This window comes from Aethalodelphis obliquidens, unplaced genomic scaffold (genome assembly GCF_003676395.1).
Source record: "Aethalodelphis obliquidens isolate GAN/ISIS:26980383/991018 unplaced genomic scaffold, ASM367639v1 scaffold31, whole genome shotgun sequence".
Classification (NCBI taxonomy): domain Eukaryota; kingdom Metazoa; phylum Chordata; class Mammalia; order Artiodactyla; family Delphinidae; genus Aethalodelphis; species Aethalodelphis obliquidens.
The window spans coordinates 8,253,317-8,277,897 of record NW_020837975.1 but is presented as its reverse complement, the minus strand read 5'-3'; the positions used below and the strand labels follow the sequence as shown (position 1 = coordinate 8,277,897).

The window sequence follows — 24,581 nt, the reverse complement described above, 5'->3', positions numbered from 1 at the left end:
TGAATGGCTTTTATAACTTTTTCTTCCTTATTGTACTAGCTAAGACTTCGAGTATATGTTAAATAAGAGTGGTGAGAATAGACATTTTTGCTTTGTTCATGATCTCAGGGGAAAATCATTCAATCGTTCAACATTAAGTATGATGTTAGCTGTAGAGTTTTTGTAGGTGCCCTTTATTAGGTGGAGAAGGTTTGTATCTTTTCTAGTTTGCTGAGAATTTTTATCATAAGTGAATGTTGTATTTTGTCAAAGTTTTCCCTTTAGACTGGATTACATGAATTGATTTTAAAATATTGAACTAGCCTTGTATTCCCAGAATAAAGGAGTACCTTTTAAATTTTTCATATGGCAGATACAAACCAAAATGATCCATTTGTATGTGTATATTCACTTCCAGGTAAGTATCAGAAAGTCTCTAGAGCATTCGTGTGGTGCTGAAATGAGAGACCTGAACTCTTGGCACTGATGCTTTGCCTGTGAGTCCTCTACTGACACCACTTATCAAACATCCTTCGTTTATGGTCAAAGTTTGAGGACATTTCTTTGCTAAATTTCCCAGTCATCAGTATAATTTCGTACCAAAATAAGAATGACATTAGGATGTATAAGTATACCTAGCATCCAGCACAGTATTTGGCACATAGTAGATACTCAAGATATTTGTTGAATAATGATTACATAACTGTGTGAATGAATGAATCCAAGCAACTCTGCTGACTGACTAAGGGAATGTGTGTTATTTTAAGTAGTGTGAATAATGAAATAATTTGTAGTGTAAATAATTCAAAAGTTTTACTTATATTTAAACAGGTAGGACCTGATGACTTAATAATTTTCTTCAGATGAAACAAAAATACTGCATGATGAAAACCTTATTAAAAAGATGCTGGCTCTTCCTTACAGTAGAATCCCAATTTACAAATGTGAAAGAAAATAGAAAATCACCATTAGTGAAAAACTACAGTCATACTTATTGGAGATAAAATCCACTAACAGAGGTTAAAATTAGTGGGTAAAAGTTTGCAATCTATGTAACAGGATTTGCATAGTTTCAAAGTATCTTCCTCAAGATATTTATCAACTACTCCACTAATTTACAGTAGAGAACCTGGGAGAAACTACCTTAAACAAGTGATCAATGCTATCACCACCAATAGTAAGACATACGGAGATCACGAATCTTGTGATATGATGCACTAAAAAGGACACAATACCATTTCTGCAGTATGCACATCAAAAATGTAGAACCTTAGCATGATCATAAGGAACCTAAGCAACCCCAAACTGAGGGGCATTTGGCAAAATAGCTCATCTATTTATACTCTTCCAAAGTGTCAAAGTCAAGAAAGACAATTAAAGACTGAGGAACTATAACAGATTTTAGGAATAAGGAGAAATAACAACTAAATGGAGTAGGGAACTGTGGATAGAATCCTGGAACAGAAAAAGGAAATTAGGGGAAAAACTGTTGAAATTCAAGTAAAGTATTTAGTTAAATTTCTAATGTTAATTTCCTGATCCCAATAATTATACTATGATTATGACAATGTTAACATTAGAGGAATCTAGGTAAGGTATATATGGAAATGCTCTATTATTTTTGTAGCTTTTCTATAAGTCTAAAATTAGTTCAAAATTAAAAAATTTTTTAAGGTTTTGGAAAGTCTGGAGACTTGGTTTCTCTCTGTTTCTCCATGGCCTAAGCTTAACTGAGACTTAGACCACTTAGTTCTCAGGCCGTTACCAAGTAATTCTCTTACCTTCCCTGCATTGGTGAATTATTTGAAACCCTACATTTCAAAGGACTTTCTCCTCACGCTACATGTTGCTTATCAAGAGTAAATAGGGCTATTCAGGGACTTCTCTCGTGGTGCAGTGGTTACGAATCTGCCTGCCAATGCAGGGGACACGGGTTTGAGCCCTGGTCCAAGAAGGTCCCACATGATGTGGAGCAACTAAGCACGTGTGCCACAACTACTGAGCATGCGCTCCAGAGCCCGCGAGCCACAACTACTGAGCCCGCATGCCACAACTACTGAAGCCCGTGCGCCTAGAGCCTGTGCTCTGCAACAAGAGAAGCCACCGCAATGAGAAGCCCATGCACCACAACGAAGAGCAGTCCCTGCTCACCACAACTAGGGAAAGCCTGCGTGAAGCAACAAAGACCCAATGCAGCCAATAAAAAAAAGAGTAAATAGGGCTATTCGATATTATACTGGAATTCACAGGCAGTGTATTAAAGCAAGGAAAAAAATATAAGGGTAAAGAATTGCAAAGCAAGAAATAATACATCATTCATAGATTTTTTTTTTTTTTTTGCGGTATGCGGACCTCTCACTGCTGTGGCCTCTCCTGTTGCGGAGCACAGGCTCCGGACGTGCAGGCTCAGCGGCCATGGCGCACGGGCCCAGCCGCACCACGGCATGTGGGATCCTCCCGGACCGGGGCACGAACCCGTGTCCCCTGCATCGGCAGGCGGACTCTCAACCACTGCGCCACCACGGAAGCCCATAGAGATGTATTTTTTAATGTAGAAAATTCAAAAGAATCTACAGATAAATTAATAGAATTAATAAGATTTTATCAAAGTTGCTGGATATAAGATGAGTAAATAAAAATCAATTACACATTCCTTTATACCTGCAGGAAACAGAAAGTGAAAAAAAAATTTTAAATACCATTTACCAAAGCATAGTAAATATGAAGTAAGTTGTAATGAAACTAAGAAATGATGTGCAAGACCTCTATAGAGAAAATATGCAACTTTATTGAGAAATATTAATAAGGACCTAAATTAATTGAAAGATAGCATTTTCCCAGAATAGGCAAATTATTTTGAAGAGCAACATGGGAGGATTTGCTTCTCCAGCTATCAAGACTGAATGTAAAGTTATAATGTTTAAGATAATGTCCATCAAAAGTAGCAAGAATAAATAAACATTCATATATACATATATTGGAATACACAGAAGGAAAATGAGCACTCTCAAGCAACTCACAGCAACATGGAAGATGCTTATATACATAATAATAAGAAAAATAAGCAGAAATAAAAATTGTATACTGTGTAATTCCATTAATATAAAGTTCAAAAGTGGACAAACCAAACTACACTGTTTAGGGATATGTATACCAGTGGTAAAACTATAAAGAAAAGCAAAGAAATTATTATCACAAAAGTCAAAATAATGAATACCTCTGTGGGGAGGGATGGAGTTGTGATTAAAGATCTGGGTGGGGATAACATGGGTGTTTGTTTTATAAATATTTATTAAGCTCAACATCTATTTTAATGAACTTTCTATTTATATATTTCACAATAAAAATGGGGATTGCTAAATTTATTACAAAACTATTACTAGACTAATTATTAAAAAAAGTAATTAAACAGTGTGGTGGACTTCCCTGGTGGTGCAGTGGTTAAGAATCTGCCTGCCAATGTAGGGGACACGGGTTCGAGCCCTGGTCCGGGAAGATCCCACATGCCACGGAGAAGCTAAGCCCGTGCGCCACAACTACTGAGCCTGCACTCTAGAGCCCGTGAGTCACAACTACTGAGCCCGCGTGCCACGACTACTGAAGCCTGCGTGCCTAGAGCCTGTGCTCTGCAACAAGAGAAGCCACTGCAATGAGAAGTCCACGCAGCGCAACAGAGTAGCCCCTGCTCGCCACAACTAGAGAAAGACTGCATGCTGCAATGAAGACCCAACACAGACAAAAATAAATAAATAAATAAATTTATATAAAAACAAAACAAACAAAACAGTGTGGTATTACAGACTTAGACAATTAGGCCAGTGGAACAGAAAAGGGTCACACATTTATATGTTGCATGGTTTGTATCAGATGTGTCACTATAGAAACAGACTTTTAAAAAATGATGTGAAACAATTGAATACTTATATAAAAAAATCAATTTGTAGACCTCTACCTCACAGCATACACAAAAATCTATTCCTTTTAGATTAAAGACCCAAATATGAAAGATAAAACTATAAAGATGTTTTTGGAATAATATAGGAGAATATCTTCATGGTCGTGAGGTAGAAAATGTTTCTTAAACAAGACACAAAAAGCACTAGCCTAAAAGGAAATGACTGTTAAGTTGAATTAAATAAAAATTAAGAACTTCTGTTTATTCAAAGACATGATGAAGGTTGAAAAGCAAACCATGGAATACCCAACAAAGGACTATAATATATATATTCCTACATATGTGTAAGGCACTGCTAAGTAAAACTGATCAACATTATTGGTAATCAATGAAGTAGAAGTGGAAATTAACTAACTCATACACACTAAAATAAAAATTCTGACAGTATCATGTGCTAATACAGATGTAGATAATGGGAGTTGTCGTACGGTGTTGGTGGGAATGTAAATCGTACAACCATTTGGAAAACAGTTTGGCATATTCTGGTAAATGCCCCAGCAGTTATGCTTCAGGGTATATCATCTTGAGGAATTTATACATCTGTGCACCTGGAATCATGTACAAGAATATTCATAGCAACATTGTTCATAATGGCCCCCAAACTGGAAACAAAGACAGGAGACTATGTAAGCCTGGAGACAAAGAGAATGGGGAGATAGCTGCCTGGACCCTGATGGCTTTTTAGTTCTGTTTCCAGTCTCTGATGAGGCCCAACTGACCTTTGTCCTCTTTTAATAAATTTCCTATTTTGGGAATTCCTTGGTGGTCCAGTGGTTAGGACTCAGTGCTTTCACTGCCAGGGTCCAGGGTCAAGCCTGGGTTGAGGAACTAAGATCCCGCAAGCTGGGCGGTGCAGTCAAAAAAAATTCTTCTCTTTTGCTCAAGCTGATTTGAGCAGGTTTTCTGTTACTTGCAGTCAACTGAGGCTTGCTTAGGGAAAATATGTGGAAGGGGAACCTATAAATTACAAAAGACTCAAGAGACATATCTACTAATGTGAGGACCTAATTTGATATAAACACAAAAATTGTGAAAGAAAGCACAACAACAACAACATCAACAAAACAAAACACAACATATAATAGCAAATAACTTTTTTAAAAGATCACCCCCAAACCCACCATACCTCTGGTTCAAGGTCTCTCAGGAGGTGGCAGTCAAGTTGTCAGTTATCTCAAGGCTCTACTGAGGCTGGAGGATCAGCTTCCAGGCTCACCCGTGTTTGCTGGCAGGCCTGGGTTTCTCGCCATGTGGGCCTCTACATGGGCTGCTTGAGTGTCCTCACAACACGGCTGCTGGTAGGACCGTGTATGGGGCCCAGTGCAAGGTGAAAATGTGGAGTCCCTAGTTCAGAAATTATCCAGAATTTCAAGATGGTCAGAGTAGAGCATTAAGCCAAGTGTGGAGCCTTTCTAAGCCCAGGGCACTGTGTGATTGCATAGGTCACACACCCATGAAGTCAACTCTGGCAGCTGATGACCTGAATGAAAGAGAGAGCCAGAGAGCAACCAAGACAGGAGCCACAGTCTTGCAACCTAATCTCAAGAGTGACATCATTTTTGTTGTAGCCTATTTATTAGAAGTAAGTTATTTCATGCTTTAGGGGTGGAGCTCAAAAAAGGGCATGAATACCAATTAGCCATTGTAGATCATCTTAGAGGTGGTCTACCAGTACAACCATGTATGAGAAATCAGGGAAATTTGAACATTGACTGGATATTTGATGATGTTAAAGAACCATTAATAATTTCTTAGGTGTGATGATGGTATTGTACTCAAAAGAGGGTGTTTTTAAAAAAGATATATACTGAAAATATCTACAGGTGAAATGATTTAGTGTTTTGGATTTGCCTCAAAATAATATGGGATGGGAGAGGAATGGGGGCATTGATGAAACAAGATTGGCCATGAGTTGACCATTGTTGAAGTGGGTGATCAGTACTTGGGGGTTCATTATACTCTATTTTTCAATAAGTTTAAACTTTTCCATTAAAAAAAGCCTTGCTCGTTTAAGGCAATAAATTGGCTCACCGGATTCATAACTGATTTCTGATGAGCACACTGGTATGATGTAAATTGAAGAGAGTCCCTCAGGGCAGGAGCTGTGGACTTGAGACGTCAAAGGATGACACCATGAATGTTAATCCATTTGCCTCAAAATTTCCAAATTCTCATGGTGCTTCTTAGAAAAGAAAGTAAGTATTGAAGAAGGAGCTGAAGGAAGAGACTGGAGTGGTTGGCATATGCAAGAGAGACAACACATACCAACTTGGAGTCACGTCAGTTAAGTGTGACAATCCTTACCTGTTCTCCAGCTTTTTCTCCAGCCCTGGAGGATTCCTAGGGCCTTCTTGTACTAGACTGGGGGTAAGAATGGGGCTCTTCTGAGCTGTTGGAATTAAAGGTCTTATTGCTGTGATGTTTGCTTTCCATGATTTGCATGAAGGCCTCACAGTGAAAGGTGTTTAAGCCTATGATTTAGAATTGATGTGTAAGAGCTTGTGATAAAATAGGAAGAGAAGGGCTTCCCTGGTGGCGCAGTGGTTGAGAGTCCGCCTGCCGATGCAGGGGACGCGGGTTTGTGCCCCGGTCCAGGAAGATCCCACATGCCGCGGAGCAGCTGGGCCCCTGAGCCATGGCCTCTGAGCCTGCGCGTCCGGAGCCTGGGCTCTGCAACGGGAGAGGCCACAGCAGTGAGACGCCCATATACAGCAAAAAAAAAAAAAAGGAAGAGAAGTTAGAAATCAAAGGAGATAATAAAAAATACTAATTAAGGGCTGTATGCCAAGGGATTCTGTTACCATAGTCAGCTGTATACATGGGTCATTTTTATTTTAAATATTCTTTACAGCTTTTATTTCAGGTGACTTTTAAAAGCCAGGCTACCTTTGCTTACTTAAAGTATCTTGCTTTTCAGGCCTGACGTTTGGTTTGCTGGCAAGGCAACTGGTTCCTCCTCTCAATATCTCTTATGCAGCTTTCTGTGCTTCAATAATTTATGGAATTTTGGGATCATGTCATCAAATGTCCATTGGTGAGTTCAGTGCCGGAACCACAGGAGGTGGATGAAGTCTCCATCTCAGTCATTTGCTTATTGCTAAGGAACCCAAGCTAAAGCTATGTTTAAGGTAGAAAGAAAGGAGGCAGAAGATGGATATTCTATCCATAGCATTAGTGTTCAGATTTTAGAAATTGAACACTTCTTTTGTGATATTATTAATGTCACCACCAGACAAACAGGCCAGCAAGCTATTAAAGGAATTATAGGACAAGAGGTACTTTTCTTGGTGAAATTACCACATGTTGGAATCTGACTATCCTCAACCTGGAAGATCCAGAAATGATTTTGCCCAAACTCCTAGAGTGGATCCACTTTTCAGCTGTACCCCTAATAACCAAAATCTGTGGACCTGATTTATAATAATCATGTCAGGGCTTCCTTGGTGGCACAGTGGTTAGGAATCCGCCTGCTGCCGGAGACACGGGTTCGAGCCCTGGTCTGGGAAGACCCCCACATGCCGCAGAGCAACAAAGCCCCTGTGCCACAACTACCGAGCCTGCACTCTACAGCCCGCGAGCCACAACTACTGAGCCTGTGTGCCACAACTACTGAAGCCCACGCGCCTAGAGCCTGTGCTCCGCAACACGAGAAACCACCGCAATGAGAAGCCTGTGCACCGCAGCAAAGAGTAGCCGTTGCTCACTGCAACTAGAGACAGCCTGCGTGCAGCAACGAAGCCCCAATGTGGCCAAAAATAAATAAATAAATAAAATAAATTTATATAAAAAAATAACAATAATCATGTCAGATTATTAATTTACATTGAGAAAATGCTGTCATAGTAATCAAAGCACTCAAACCCACAGGATAAGCACTTTTCTTCCCTGAGTCAAAAGTCCATCTACTAATTTATAATTGGAAATGACTGTTACAGAGACCAGACTAGCTGAAGTTCATATAATTAGCACAATTACTTCCCCTAGGTGAACCCATACAGAAATCAAATCACAAAATGCCCTGAGAGTCTCAGAAGGGCATCGCCAACATTCACTCAGTAAAGTGCCTTTTTCTGAGCTTCCACACTGTGTAACTGACCAAGCAACCAACACTGACCATTCTGACTGTCACAGTTTTTCTCCAGGTCTGTTTGTATATTCAGTCCAGTTCCCATCCCATTCTGTTGAGTGCTCCTTTGCCTTTTTTAAGGACAATATTCCATATCTTTCCTAAAATCTATCATGTGTTGATTTTACATTTGAACACTAAGAGAACTATTTTATTCCCATTTTTCCAAGTTCCCAGAGCACATTACAATCATTTCCAAATACTGATAACAAGGGCTACTAGAGTTGTTTCTGTTAGGTATTTTAAAGGTAAGATTTGCCTTTGCCTCCCTTATGCTGATAGTAGAAGTAAATGAAATTATATTTGAAATAGGTTTAGCTCCATGTCATTTTGCACCTATTAAATCCTTCATAAGTGTTAGGTATTATTTTTCTTCTTATTATTATTGATTAGCTTTGTTTTCTGATCCTTTCACCACCATCTCATGTTTTACCGTTTCTAAGAACAGGCACAGTGGCTGAGCCTGATATACATTTCTAGTCAATTTCTCTTTAATCCTACTCCATATGCCCATGATGCAAAGAGGTTAATACCTAGACCACCAAGATCTAAAACTTGTGAGTTCGTTACAGTACGTGGAGCCAGAGTTCTTTTCCCTGCTCTTTCTTATTTCTTGGTGGCCACTTTCAAATAAGAAAAGTTTGTCAGATCAAGAACAAAACATCAGACCATGCCTTGCTTTTGTCAATATCTGTCAGTTTACCTGGACTTAAAACCTCACCTTCTGCCTGAACATTTTCTTTCATAGGTACATTCTTCCTTGTGAGTGCTCTGACGATCAATGTCCTGAGGACGTACCCATTCAACGGTGGCCACGTAATACTGGGAACTTTCATCAAGGATGACTTTTCTAACCTCTCCTTCTTTGAGAACTATAACAAATCCTTGAGTGTGATGGCATCCACAACGTTGCTGACTGGGATTATTCAGGTAGGACCTGAGTCTCTGAACCCCTAAAAAAGCAATAAATAAATAAAGGGTCTGCACGTGGACCCCTTCCTTTAATTGCTCCTGTTACCCATTGTGATATATCTGGAACTTAAGTGATTTAAGTTTTCAAAAACTTATGGGTCTTGTGGATAGGCTATCTCCTCAGTAACAAAACTTCTCCCTCCTCTGAAGTCTACCACATTGGTTTAGGATGACATACTCAATATTCTCATCAGTCCCTGATACTCTAAGACTAAAGAAGTGTCCCAGGGACTGTGGCCTAGAGTTCTACTCATGATTTCACGTTTTATTATTATTATTATTTATTTTTTTTTTTTTTTTGCGGTACGCGGGCCTCTCACTGTTGTGGCCTCTCCCATTGCGGAGCACAGGCTCCGGACGTGCAGGCTCAGTGGCCATGGCTCACGGGCCTAGCCGCTCCGTGGCATGTGGGATCTTCCTGGACCGGGGCACGAACCCGTGTCCCCTGCATCGGCAGGCGGACTCTCAACCGCTGCGCCACCAGGGAAGCCCATGATTTCACGTTTTAAAAAATTTCTTTCTATTCTTTCAACAAGAATAGCATTCATGGGATCACATACTATATTTTTGGTTAGTGACCATTAGAGTCAGACCTGAAATCCTTTTTCTGCAATGACGGGACTCAGCTAATGGGCAATATCAATGACTTATTAAAATATCAAACCTTATTTTGGGCTTATTTTTAATTTCTTCTGTGAGTCTACCATCTGAAGTGTCACCCACTGAACTAAAGGCACATATTTCAGTTTTATTTCTCTCTCTTCTCAGCTAACCTGCTCTATAGCTAATTTTCACTGATTTCCCCTGGGGCCATCTTTTATTAGGCAAGGACTTATTGGAAGCCTACAAAGGCAGGCTATTATGGTAGGCTGACCCCAGCCCTGACACTTACCAGCTATGTGACTTACTTAAGTTATCTTACCTTCGTGGGCCTCAGTTTCTTCATGTTTAAAATGGGAAAAATAATATTTGTATTGCAGAGTTCTTGTGAGGATTAAGTGAGAAAATGCATGTAAAGCATTCAGCCCAGAGCCTGTCACATAGTAAGCATTAATAAATTACAATTACCAAGTATAGAGAAATGAAATTTGTACTTTAATAGAGACCAAAAATTTTTTTAAAAAAGATATAATACCAGGCTTCCCTGATGGCGCAGTGATTGAGAGGCCGCCGGCCAATGCAGAGGACGTGGGTTCGAGCCCTGGTCCGGGAAGATCCCACATGCCGCGGAGCAGCTAGGCTCGTGTGCCACAGCTGCTAAGCCTGTGCTCTGGAGCCTGTGAGCCACAACTACTGAGCCCATGTGCCACAACTACGGAAGCCCACGTGCCCAGAGCCCGTGCTCTGCAACAAGAGAAGCCACTGCAATGAGAAGCCCGTGCACCACAACGAAGAGTAGCCCCCACTGGCTGCAACTAGAGAAAGCCCGCAAGCAGCAACGAAAACCCAGTGCAGCCAAAAATAAATAAATTAAATAAATAAATTTATTAAAAATATAAAAATAAAAAGATATAATACCTGTGTTTAAAATATTCAATCTTGTAGGTGAAGACAAAATAACAGGCAGTAAGTCAGCAACCTATTAATTATCTAAGTGGCCTTGGCAAGTTCTTTCCCCTTGTTTGAGTGTCATTTTTTTTTTCATGTAATAAAGGAGGAGATATTCCATTTACAGGAAGATGGAATATATGTACTTTTGCCTATTCCTCCTGCTAAGAAAACTAAAAACCTTGGAAAATTATATACAAAACAAACATAAAATGACTCTGGAAGGTGAAGAGAAGAAGACAAACTGGCTCAGACCCAAGGAACAACATAGTGGTGAATTCCTTGGGTTTTCTTCTTTGCCTCATGTATCTCAGACTTGGTGCTGAAGAAGCCAGAAACCCAAAATGCCAACACGGGCAGACCAAAAAAAAGCCCCAACAAAAGTCTGCTCTTTATAGCCACAGGACCAGGAAAGACTAGCAAGACTGAAAACTTTTACCCAATAACTGCTCTACTCCAGACAAACACCAAAAAACCCCCAAAATAAAACCAAAAAAAACCAACCTGTGGTGTCATCCCCACTCATGCCAGCAAAGGCCAAGCAGGGAGCCCAGACTTCCACACTCACCCAGCTGTAATGAGGTAGCCACCTGGGGTATTGTCAGAGAAGGCCTGGGAGTCAAGGGAGTTAAGACTTTCATCTCCACGGGGCAGTAATGAGACACCCTTCCTAAACCTTGCTGGGGTGTGTCAGAGAAAACCTAGTGAAGGGTCAGGTCTTTCACCCAACACAGCATTAATGATGACAACCCCCTCTTCAGCAGTGTCAATGGAGGCGGTGTAGGGAGAAATAAAGGCATTTCTGTCTCTCCCAGCCAGGATGGGAGGCCTAGTGGGGAGCCAGAACTTCCATCCCTTCCCAGCAAAAATGAAGAGTCCCTATTGCCTCAAGTGTCAGTGGATTTTGAGAGGATTTTGAGAGGAGAACCTGGACTTCTGCCTTACCAGGCAGTAACAAAGTGGCACCTTCCCGGTCCCCTGCCAGCACTTTATCAAAATAAGCTGGCTAAAACAGAAGGTTTAAATAAGATCCAGAGTCTTATAGCATAGTACACAAAATGTCAACAATTAAACTGAAAATAACTTGTCATATCAAGAACTGAGAACATTTCAACTTAAATGAAGAAAGACAAGAAAAAGATGCCAGCACTGAGATGATAGAGATATCAGAATTATCTGGGATAAATTATAAAGCAGCCATCCTAAAAACGCTTCAGCAACCAATTATGAACATGCTTGAAACAAGTGAAAAAATAGAAAGTCTTTAAAAGTAAATAGAAGATGTAAAGAAGAACCAAATGAAAATTTTGGAGCTGAAAAATACAGTAACCAAAATTAAAAATTCAAAGGATGGGCTCAACAGCAAAATGGAGGAGACAGAGGAAAAAATCAATGAACTTGAAGACAGAACAATAGAAATTACCCAGTCCGAACAACAGAGAGAAAATAGACGGAAAAAAAAATTAACAGAGCCTCAGGGACAAATGGGACTATAAAAAAAGCTCTAAAATTTGTGTCATAAGCATCCCAGAAAGGGAGGAGAAAAAAGATGGGGCTGAGTTATTTGAAGAAATAATAGCTGAAAACTCCCCAAATTTGGCAAAAAATATAATCCTACGGATTTAAGAAGCTTGGAAAAACCCAAAGAAGATAAATCCATAGAAATCCACATCAAGACAAATCATGTTTTGTTTTGTTTTTTTAATTTTTGGCTGCATTGGGTCTTTGTTGCCATGCTCAGGCTTTCTCTAGTTGTGGCAAGTGGGGCCCATTCTTCATTGCGGTGCACAGGCTTCTCATTGCGGTGGCTTCTCTTGTTGCGGAGCACGAGCTCTAGGCATGTGGGCTTCAGTAGTTGCGATGCGTGGGCTCAGCAGTTGTGCCACATGGGCTCAATAGTTGTGGCTTGCGAGCTCTAGAGTGCAGGCTCAGTAGTTGTGGTGCATGGGCTCAGTTCCTCCGTGGCATGTGGGATCTTCTCTGACCAGGGCTTGAACCCATGTCCCCTGCATTGGCAAGTGGATTCTTAACCACTGCACCACCAGGGAAGTCCCCATAGTCAACTTCTGAAAACTAAAAACAATGAAAAAGAAATCTTGAAAGCAGTGAGAGAAACACTTCACTACAGGAGGAAAATAATTTAAATGATAGCAGATTTCTTGTTAGAAACCATGGAGACCAGAAGGAAATTGTACAATATTTTTTGTTTGCTGAAAGAACTGTCAATCCAAAATCATAGCCTCAGTGAAAATATCCTTCAAGAATGAAGAAGAGAGATTTCCGTGGTGGTGCAGTGGTTAAGAATCTGCCTGCCAATACAGGCGGCACAGGTTCGAGCCCTGGTCTGGGAAGATCCCACATGCTGCAGAGCTACTAAGCCCATGCATCACAACTACTGAGCCTGCGCTCTAGAGCCTGCGAGCCACAACTACTGAGCCCACATGCCACAACTACTGAAGCCTGCATGTCTAGAGGCCATGCTCCACAACAAAGAGAAGCCACCGCAATGAGAAGCCCACATACCGCAACAAAGAGTAGCCCCCGCTCGCCACAACTAGAGAAAGCCCACATGCAGCAATGAAGACCCAACACAGCCAAAAATAAATACATTAATTAAAAAAAAAAAAGAATGAAGGAGATACCAAGACATTCTCAGATGAAGCAAAACTAAGAGAATTTGTCACCAGCAAGACCTACCCTAAAAGAATGGCTAATGGAAGTTCTCTAAACAGAAAGGAAATGATAAAAGAAGGCATCTTGGAACATCAAGAAGGAAGAAAGAACAATGGAAAAGGAAAAATATGGATAAATATGGTAGTTTTCCTTGCTTGTTGGGTTTTCTAAATTATGTTCAATGGTTGAAACAAAATTATAACACTGTCTGATGTGGTTCAAAATGAATATGGAAGAAATACTTAAAACAATTCTTTTATAAAAAACATAAAGGGAGGTAAAGTTTCTATAATTTGCTCAAACTGGTAAAATGTTTACACCGGTAGACTGTGATAAGTTATGCATACATAATGTAATACCTAGGACAACCACTTAAAATCTATCCAAAGAGATACACTCAAAAACACTATAGATAAATCAAAATGAAATTCTAAAAAATGTTCAAGTAACCAATGAAATCAGGAAAAATAAAGAGTTGAAAAACAGAGAAAACAAACAGGAAAATGGCAGACTTAAGCCCTAACGTATTGACATTTACATTAAAGTTAGAGACTGACATATTTAGAAATATGCTGTCTACAAGAAACATCAAATATAATAATATAGACAGGTTGAAAGTAAAAAAATGGAAAGATAGATCATGCAAATATTAATCAAAGGAAACAGGATTGACTATATTAATATCAGATAAAGTAGACTTCAGAGCCAAGAAAATTACCAGAGGTAGAGAGGGACATTATATAATGATAAAAGTATCAGTCTACCAAGAAGACATAGTAATCCTACAAAGGTATGCACCAAACAACAGAGCTACAAAATATGTGAAGCAAAAACTGATATAACTGGAAAGGAGAAATAGACAAATCCACAATTACAGTTGGAGACTTCAACACCCCTCGCTCAACAATTGATTGGACAACTAGACAGAAAATCAGCAAGCATATAATAAAATTCAAAATATCAACAACACCAATAGGATTTGAGACATTTACAGAATACTCCCTCCAATAACAGCAGAATACACATTCTTTTCAACAACCCATGGAACATACAGCAAGATAGACTGTATCCTGAGCTATAAAACAAACCTCAATAAATTTAAAAGAATTGAAATCAAACAGTATGTTCTCTGACCACAGTGGAATCAAACTAGAACTCAATAACAAAAAGTTAACAGGAAAGTCTCCAAATATCTGGATACTACTAAACAGCATACTTCTAAATAATCCATAAGTCAGGTAGGAAATCTCAAGGGAAGTTTTTAAAAAATACATTGATGTAGGGACTTCCCTGGTGGCACAGTGGGTAAGAATCTGCCTGCCATTGCAGGGGACATGGGTTCAATCCCTGGTCCAGGAAGATCCCACATGCTGCGGAGCAACTAAGCCATGTGCCACAACTACTGAGCCTGTGCTCTAGGGCTGGCGAGCCACAACTACTGAGCCCACGTGCTGCAACTACTGAAGCCCACGCGCCTAGAACCCATGCTCCGTCACAAGAAAAGCCGCTGCAATGAGAAGCCCGTGCACCACAATGAAGAATAGCCCCCACTTGCCACACTAGAGAAAGCCCGCATGCAGCAACAAAGACCCAACGCAGCCAAAAATAAATAAAATTAAATCTTAAAAAAAAATCTTGAAGTAAATGAAAATAAAACATACCAAAATTTTTTGAACACAGCTAAAGCAGTGCTGAAAAGGAAATTTATAGCGCTAAAATGCATACAGTAGAATAAAGAAAATGTCTCAAATTAATAATAAAAGCTCCCTCTTCAAAACCTAGAAAAATAAGAGCAAATTAAACCCAAAATAAGCAGAAGGAAGGAAATAATAAAAAGCAAAAATGAATGAAATTGGAAAGTTTACATACTGATGATTCCATTTATGTAAAATTCTTGAAGTGACAAAATTATAGAAATGAAGAATAGATTAGTTGTCGCCAGGGATTAAAGATGGGTAGAGGTCAGAGGATGGAGATTGGAGGTAGAGATGAGAGGTAAGAGGCTATTAAAGGACAACAGGAGGGATTTTTGTGCTGATGGAATTATTTTGTAACTTGATTGTATTGATGTCAGTATCCTAATTGTGGCATTGTATCAATACTATAGTTGTGCAAGATGTTATCTTTGGGGTAACTGGGTAAACCGGATCTCTGTGTGTTGCTTTTTTACAATTTCATGTCAATCTACAATTATTTAAAATAAAAAGTTTAAATTAAAAAAAAAGTCTGAACTAGATATTAATATCTAACATTTATTGCTATGTGCTGTCAATATTCAAAGCACTTTACATGTTTTATCTCATTTGATCCTCACAACACCCCCCTGTATGAGGGTAGGTATTATTCTGGTACTTATTTTAAAGAAATAAAGGTATAAAGAGGTTAAGTGAATTGCCCAAGGTCACATAACCAGTACGATTCAAAACTGGGATTCAGGCTCAGTTTGTCTACCTCTAGAATCTGTGCACTAGATAATCTTAAAGTGAAAACTAGTGTTAATAAAAGTGAAGAGTTTGTTGTCAAAAGAATATGAAGTGGGGACTTCCCTGGCAGTCCAGTGGTTAAGAGTCCACGCTTCCACTGCAGAGGGCATGGGTTCGATCTCTGGTTGGGGAATTAAGATCCCACATGATGCGCAGTGTGGCCAAAAAAAAAGAATATGAAGTGAAGGAATAACTTTTAGCTGGGATGGAGTTGTCTGGGGAGGAAACAACCATTTATTGAGCCTTTCCTTCATTCATCAAACATTTAGTACAGAACTTCCTCAGCTTATGATGGAGTTACATATTGATAAACCCATGGTAAGTTGAAAATACTGTAAGTCGAAAATACATTTAATACACCTAGTTTACCAAACATCATAGCTTAGCCTGGCCTACCTTAAACGTGCTCAGAACACTTACATTAGACTACACTTGGGCAAAATCATCTAACACATTATCTATTTTATAATAAAGTGCTGAATATCTCATGTAATTTGTTGAATACTGTACTAAAGGTGAAAAACAGAATGGCTGTCTGAGTACAGAATAGTTATAAGTGTATCAGTTGTTTACCCTCATGATTGTTTGGCTGACTAAGAGCTGTCGCTCACTGCCACTACCCGGCATTACAACAGAGTATCATACAGCATATGGCTAGCCCAGAAAAAAAAATACCAAAATTCAAAGTACGGTTTCTACTGAATGCATATGCTTTTGCACCATCGTAAAGTTGAAAAAAATGTTAGAACCATTGTAATTTGGGAACTGTCTGTACTTGTTTTCAATAAGGATGGCAGATAGGTTTCATGTCACAGACCAATTCTGACTGACAATTGATGCGTAGAAAATTACATTAACATCAGATTCTGATGCCACATCACAGCTGGGTAAGGAAGAGTTCTATGGTTAATTATAGATATTTTCCATTTACAAGGTGGAAGGAAGGGATGGCATGAAGAAAGAATGGTACATATTTGCATCTGTCACTATTTTCAGATTTGAGCTAAGTGTTTTACGTGAATTATGTAGTGTAATCCATACAAAACACTGCATGTTGGGTATTATTCATTCTATAGGTGAGGAGACTGAGGTTTGGAGAGTTTAATAAACTTGCCCAAACTCACTCAGGCAGTGAGAAGAAGAGCCAGCATTGAAGCCAAGTTCTCCATCCCCAGGAATCATGCTGTTTGCACCACACCTCCTGAAGAAGAGAAGTTTCATTGAGCTTTTGAAAGAGATGATAAACATGGATTGGCAAAGAGATGGCAGAGGGGTTTGGGCATAAGCACAGAAGTAAAAATCAGCCAGCCACACTAATGACAGGAAGCAGACTGGCCTGACTAGAGTAAAGGAGCATATTGGGCAGTAATGACAGGACATTAAGGGAGACCAACTGCCCAGCTAACTGAAAGCTTTGAAACAAAAAGCTTTTAAAGCTAATAGATTTATTCTTCCAAGTTTGTTTTCTGAGAGTTCCTAGTGCAGTGGAAGATGAAGCAGTGACAATAGAAGACTTCACGACTTTTGTTTTTCTTTCCCCATCTTCTTCATTGGGCTGTGTCATTTTTCTTAACCTACCCTCTTAAGAGGGTTGGGGCTCACCCCCTACCCATAATTTTACAATTTTTTTTTATTATAAAAGATGAACATGTATATTGCAAAAAATCTCAAATAATAAAAAAGTGTATAAATTACAAATATTGCCCCAAACTTTTAATCCCATTCCCCAAAGGTAACTTCTGTTAATAGTTCGGCATCTATCCTTTTAGATGCTTTGCTTGTTTATTACATAACATTTTAAAAATATATTTACATGTATATGCATGTGTACATGTAAAATGCTATATCATACATGTATTTATGTATAATTCTGAAGACATAAATTCAGCTTAATCATTCTTCGTAAAGATAAGCGTCAAAGGCCAGAAGTTTAAGCTGGAACTCAGTTTTTTTTTTTTTTTTGCGGTACGCGGGCCTCTCACTGCCGTGGCCTCTCCCGTTGCGGAGCACAGGCTCTGGACGCACAGGCTCAGCAGCCATGGCTCACGGGCCCAGCCGCTCCGTGGCATGTGGGATCTTCCCGGACCGGGGCACGAACCCGTGTCCCCTGCATCGGCAGGTGGACTCTCAACCACTGCGCCACCAGGGAAGCCCCCCAGTTTGTTTTAATATTTTCCTTTGCGAAAAGCTGCATTCCTCACAGGGATATTAACCTCTCATGAAGAGGGCTATCAAAGCTTCTAGTGAAAAGGGCTTTGAAAAGGCAAGGTCTTGTTCTGATCACTTTGTCACTGTTAACCCCACATCAACAAGGTCAGTAGATTCTAGAGTAAGAACTTAAGCTTATGAACTCGTGAAGAAAGGAGTGTGGTCTTATGTCTGTAGGAAACCTCTGAATCAACACCAAGGACCTACCTTAGCTCATCAATTTCAGTTGATTAGGGAAAGAGGAACAAGAGTTATCAAAGGGGCCTAACTTAACTTTTTTTTTGGAACCCCTCTGGAGTTTGCCTAATTGGTGACATTGCTGGTTTGATGACATTCCTCCTCACTCTGGTTTTCTTTTCCATCTGAACCCCCTACAGCTATCAATGGGCATGTTAGGTTTTGGCTTCGTTATCACTTACATTCCGGAGGCTGCAATCAGTGCTTACCTGGCTGCCACGGCACTACACATTATGCTGTCCCAGTTGACCTGCATCTTCGGGATTATGATTAGTTTCCATTCTGGTCCCATCTCCTTCTTCTATGTGAGTAATTTCTACCCTCACCTAGACTTACAAATGCTCCTCCCCTTGCCTCCAAAAAAGTAGACCCAAGTGGAGAGACTCCTGCATAGGCAGCTGGGTCAAGAGAGTCCTAGAAATAATTTCACCTCTTCTAGATTTACAGTCTTGATTAACTGCAGATGCCAGTTGGACCATGTTCCTAGTTGCATTAACCATTTCACCCCAGCCTTTTAAACCAACGTGAGTTATATTAAAATTTGGTCTTTGAGATACTGTATTATCATACTTCTTCCCGTTACATGCCTCCTGAAAGACATATATCCTAAAACATAATATATACAGAATATAAAATGCAAAGTAGTCCCTGAATGCAAGCATGTCCTAGGAGCCAAGCTAAACATACATGGTCTGGGAAAATTGATAAAGAATAGGCTAATAAACAGAACTCCTGGGTCCTTTCCACTACACTGAAACATAGAAAGTGTATTATCTTCTTACTGGACATTATAGTCTTTTAATATATTGTTTTCAATTAAAAAATATGTATCCACCTACTTGCTCTCACTGTTCTAGTAATGCTCATAAAGACCTCTGTGCCCAGCAACACTGCCTAGGGACTTCCTTTTCAACTAATTTAGAAAGAGTGTCATTTTCTAGATTTAGGCAATTATCACATCCCTTTCTAAGCCTCTGTAATTTTGTTTTCTTTCAGAACATAATTAACTACTGTATAGGTCTCCCCAAAGCTAATTCCACCAGCATCTTACTATTTCTAACTGCTATTGTTGCTCTGAGAATCAACAAATGTATCAGAATTTCCTACAATCAGTACCCCATCAAGTTTCCCATGGAAATTTTTCTGGTAGGTGTTTTCATTTTGTTTTGTTTTGTTTTGCTTTTTATTGGAGTATAGTTGCTTTACAATGTTGTGTTAGTTTCTGCTGTACAGCAAAGTGAATCAGTTATACGTATACGTATATCCCCTCTTTTTTAGATTTCCTTCCCATTTAGGTCACCACAGAGCACTGAGTAGAGTTCCCTGTGCTATACAGTAGGTTTTCATTAGTTGTCTATTTTATACATAGTAGTGTATATAAGTCAATCCCAATCTCCCAATTCATCCCATCCCCCTTCCCCCGTTGGTATCCATAAGTTTTTTCTCTACATCAGTGTCTATTTCTGCTTTGAAAACTGGTTCATCTGTATCATTTTTCTACATTCCACATATATGTGTTAATATACCATATTTGTTTTTCTCTTTCTGACTTACTTCACTCTGTATGACAGTCTCTAGGTCTATCCACGTCTCTGCAAATGGCATTATTTCATTCCTTTTTATGGCTGAGTAATATTCCATTGTATATAGGTACCACATCTTCTTTATCCATTCCTCTGTGGATGGACATTTAGGTTGCTTCCATGTCCTGGCTATTGTAAATAGTGCTGCAATGAACATTGGGGTACATGTATCTTTTTGAATTATGGTTTTCTCCCAGTATATGCCCAGGAGTGGGATTGCTGGGTCATATGGTAATTCTAGTTTTAGTTTTTTGAGGAAACTCCATACTGTTCTCCATAGTGGTTGTACCAGTTTACATTCCCACCAACAGTGTAGGAGGGTTCCCTTTTCTCCACATCCTCTCCTGCATTTATCATTTATAGATTTTTTGATGATGGCCATTCTGACCAGTGTGAGGTGATACCTCACTGTAGTTTTGATTTGCATTTCTCTAATGATTAGTGATGTTGAGCATGTTTTCATATGTTTGTTGGCCATTTGTATGTCTTCTTTGGAGAAATGTCTATTTAGGTCTTCTGCCCATTTTTTCATTGAGTTGTTTTTTTTGATATTGAGCTGCATGAGCTGTTTGTATATTTTGGAGATTAATCCCTTGATGGTTGCTTTGTCAAATATTTTCTTCCATCCTCTTGGATGTCTTTTTGTTTTATTTATCATTTCCTTTGCTGTGCAAAAGCTTTTAAGTTTCATTAGGTCCCATTTGTTTATTTTTGTTTTTATTTTCATTACTCTAGGAGGTGGGTCAAAAAATCTTGCAGCAATTTATGTCAAATTGTGTTTTGACATAATTTGACATTTGACAAATATGTCAGAGAGTGTTCTGCCTATATTTTCCTTTAAGAGTTTTATAGTGTCCAGCCTTACATTTAGGTCTTTAATCCATTTTGAGTTTATTTTTGTGTATGGTGTTAGGGAGTATTCTAATGTTATTCTTTTACATGTAGCTGTCCAGTTTTCCCAGCACCACTTATTGAAGGGACTGTCTTTTCTCTATTGTATATTCTTGCCTGCTTTGTCATAGATTAGGTGACCGAAGGTGTGTGGGTTTATCTCTGGGCTTTCTATCCTGTTCCATTGATCTATATTTCTGTTTTTGTGCCAGTACTATATTGTCTTGATTACTGTAGCTTTGTAGTATAGTCTGAAGTCAGGGAGTCTGATTCCTCCAGCTCCGATTTTTTCCCTCAAGATTGCTTTGGCTATTTGGGGTCTTTAGTGTTTCCATACAAATTGTAAAAATTTTTGTTCTAATTCTGGAAAATTGCTATTGGTAATTTGATAGGGATTGCATTGAACATATAGATTGCTTTGGTTAGTATAGTCATTTTCACAGTATTGATCCTTCCAATCCAAGAACATAGTAGGTTTCTCCATCCGTTAGTGTTGTCTTTGATTTCTTTAATCAGTATCCTATAGTTTTCTGAGTACAGGTCTTTTGTCTCCTTAGGTAGGTTTATTCCTAGGTATTATTCTTTTTGTTGTGGTGATAAATGAGATTGTTTCCTTAATTTCTCTTTCTAACCTTTCATTGTTAGTATATAGGAATGCAAGAGATTTCTGTGTATTGATTTTGTATCCTACAACTTTACCAGATTCACTGATAAGCTCTAGTAGTTTTCTGGTGGCCTCTTGAGGATTTTCTGTGTATAGTATCAAGTCATCTGCAAACAGTGACAGTTTTACTTCTTCTTTTCCCATTTGGATTCCTTTTATTTCTTTTTCTTCTCTGATTGCCGTGGCCAGGACTTCCAAAACTATGTTGAATAATAGTGGCAAGAGTGGACATCCTTGTCTTTTTCCTGATCTTAGAGGAAATGCTTTCAGTTTTTCACCATTAAGAGTGATGTTAGCTGTGTACTTGTCATACATGACCTTTATTATGTTGAGGTAGGTTCCCTCTATGCCCACTTTCTGGAGAGTTTTTATCATAGATGGGTGTTGAATTTTGTCAAAAGCTTTTTCTGCATCTATTGAGATGATCACATGGTTTTTATTCTTCAGTTTGTTAATGTGGTGTATCACATTGATTGATTTGTGTATATTGAAGAATCCTTACATCCCTGGGGTAAATCTGACTTGATCATGGTGTATGATCCTTTTAATGTGTTGTTGGATTCTGTTTGCTTGTATTTTGTTGAAGATTTTTGCATCTATGTTCATCAGTGATATTGGCCTGTAATTTTCTTTTTTTGTGATATCTTTGTCTGGTTTTGGTATTAGGGTGATGATGGCCTCATAGAATGAGCTTGGGAGTGTTCCTCCCTCTTCAATTTTTTGGAAAAGTTTGAGAAGGATAGGTGTTAGCTTTTCTCTAAATGCTTGATAGAATTCACCTGTGAAGCCATCTGGTCCTGGACTTTTATTTGTTGGAAGATTTTTAATCACAGTTTCAATTTCGTTACTTGTGATTGGTCTGTTCATATTTTCTATTTCTTCCTGGTTCAGTCTTGGAAGGTTGTACCTTTCTAAGAATTTGTCCATTTCTTCCAGGTTGTCCATTTTATTGGCATAGAGTTGCTTGTAGTAGTCTCTTATGATCCTTTGTATTTCTGCAGTGTCAGTTGTTACTTTTCCTTTTTCATTTCTAATTTTTATTGATTTGAGTCCTCTCCCTTTTTTTCTTGATGAGTCTGGCTAATGGTTTATCAGTTTTGTTGATCTTCTCAAAGAACCAGCTTTTTTTCTTTTTTTGCGGTATGCGGGCCTCTCACTGTTGTGGCCTCTCCCACTGCGGAGCACAGTCTCCAGACACGCAGGCTTAGTGGCCATGGCTCACGGGCCCAGCCGCTCCATGGCATGTGGGATCCTCCCGGACTGGGGCACGAACCCGTGTCCCCTGCATCGGCAAGCGGACTCTCAACCACTGCGCCACTAGGGAAGCCCAGAACCAGATTTTAGTTTCATTGATCTTTGCTATTGTTTTCTTCATTTCTATTTCATTTATTTCTGCTCTGATCTTTATGATTTCTTTCCTTCTACTAACTTTGGGTTTTGTTTGTTCCTCTTTCTCTAATTCCTTTAGGTGTAGGGTTAGATTGTTTATTTGAGCTTTTTGTTTATTGAGGTAGTATTGTATTACTATAAACTTCCCTCTTAGAATCTCTTTTGCTGCATCCCAGATGTTTTGGGTCATTGTGTTTTCATTGTCATTTTTTTCTCGGTATTTTTTGATTTCCTCTTTGATTTCTTCCATGATCCATTGGTTATTTAGTAGCATATTGTTTAGCCTCCATGTGTTTGTGTTCTTTACAGTTTTTTTCCATAATTGATTTCTAATCTCATAGCATTGTGGTTGGAAAAGATGGTTGATATGATTTCAATTTTCTTAAATTTACTGAGGCTTGATTTGTGAGCGAAGATGTGATCTATCCTAGAGAATGTTCCGTGTACACTTGAGAAGAAAGTGTATTCTGCTGCTTTTGGATGGAATGTTCTATAAATATCAATTAAGTCTGTCTGGTCTAATGTGTCATTTAAGGCTTTTGTTTCCTTATTAATTTTCTGTCTGGATGATCTGTCTTTTGGTGTAGGTGGGATGTTTCTGGTAAGTGTTTTGATACTCCAAACTCATGGTTCAGATCATTTAAAATATGTATTTTTTAAATTAAATTAAAAGCAAGTAACGTCGGAAGGGAAATGTTCATAGGAGAATTGTAAAAATAATATTTTTAAAATGTTTGTTGAGGGCTTCCCTGGTGGCGCAGTGGTTGAGAGTCCGCCTGCCGATGTAGGGGACATGAGTTCGTGCCGTGGTCCGGGAAGATCCCACGTGCTGCGGAGCAGCTGGGCCCGTGAGCCATGGCCGCTGAGCCTGCGCGTCCGGAGCCTGTGCTCCACAACGGGAGAGGCCGCAACAGTGAGAGGCCTGCATACCGCAAAAAAAAAATGTATGTTGAATTGTGACAAAGCTGAATACATACATTTAATTAGCTTATATATTTTAAACATGCTTATTTTTCAAAGGACTTTTATCTACTGCCTCTTTTTCATACTATTTGAAAAATAGGGTGTTTTTTTTTTCCATTATGACAGTAATACAGGCTCATTCTAGCAATTTTTTTTTGGCCATGCCAAGTGGCTTGTGGGATCTTAGTTCCGTGACTAGGAATCAAACCCAGGTCCCCAGCAATGGAAGCATGGCGTCCTAACCACTGGACCGCCAGGGAATTCTAGCAATTTTGAAAAACAGAAAGAAAAAAAAAGAAGGAGGAAAAGAAATTCCTATAGCTGCACTATCCAAAGTCAACTACAATTGATATTCCTGTACTTTCAGTTATTCTCACCTTTCCTCTTTCAAACAAATACATGACAGGCCTATGCTCAGTGTTGATGAATTTCTGTATTCTTTTATGTAGAGGTTTCATTTCTATTTTAGTATAGCAGCAACCACACTGTTATTCAGCCTCCTTTCATTCTCCCTATGCTACAGTAAAGAAATTGAGGGAGATGAGATGTTAAATGAAAACTAACCCATGTCACTAAGTGGCAGAGCTGGGTTTGGGGAGGAGGGGCTGCTGGGGAAGGTGTGTGTTCATGTATATGTCCTAGGTTTTTTAAACATCTTTTTCTTTAGATCAGGGGAAATGTTAAACTAAATCAATATGATTGTTTTCTTTCAAGAATATTTAAAAAATGTTGTCTAAAGATGACATTTCTTGTTTGTTTTAAGAAATCTGGGGGAATTCCCTGGTGGTCCACTGATTAGGACTCCACGCTTTCACTGAGGAGGGCGTGGGTTCAATCCCTGGTCCAGGGAACTAAGATCCCACAAGCTACGCGGCGCGGCCAAAAAAGAAAAAGAAAAAGAAATCTGATA

The 24,581-nt window shown here is 39.1% G+C and overlaps 1 protein-coding gene across 5 annotated transcripts in view; it reads left to right on the top strand.

Annotated features, from left to right (window-relative positions):
- Positions 1-24,581, top strand: part of SLC26A8 (solute carrier family 26 member 8) — a 75,381-nt gene that overhangs the window by 18,192 nt on the left and 32,608 nt on the right. For 2 of the 5 annotated variants that reach the window (XM_027126733.1, XM_027126732.1), the window contains exons 5-8: positions 6,852-6,968; positions 8,809-8,990; positions 18,322-18,486; positions 19,178-19,327. In XM_027126733.1, the coding sequence (XP_026982534.1) occupies positions 6,852-6,968; positions 8,809-8,990; positions 18,322-18,486; positions 19,178-19,327 (614 nt within the window). The remainder of the gene's footprint in view (positions 1-6,851; positions 6,969-8,808; positions 8,991-18,321; positions 18,487-19,177; positions 19,328-24,581) is intronic. The other 3 variants (XM_027126734.1, XM_027126735.1, XM_027126736.1) reach the window with 3 other exon arrangements.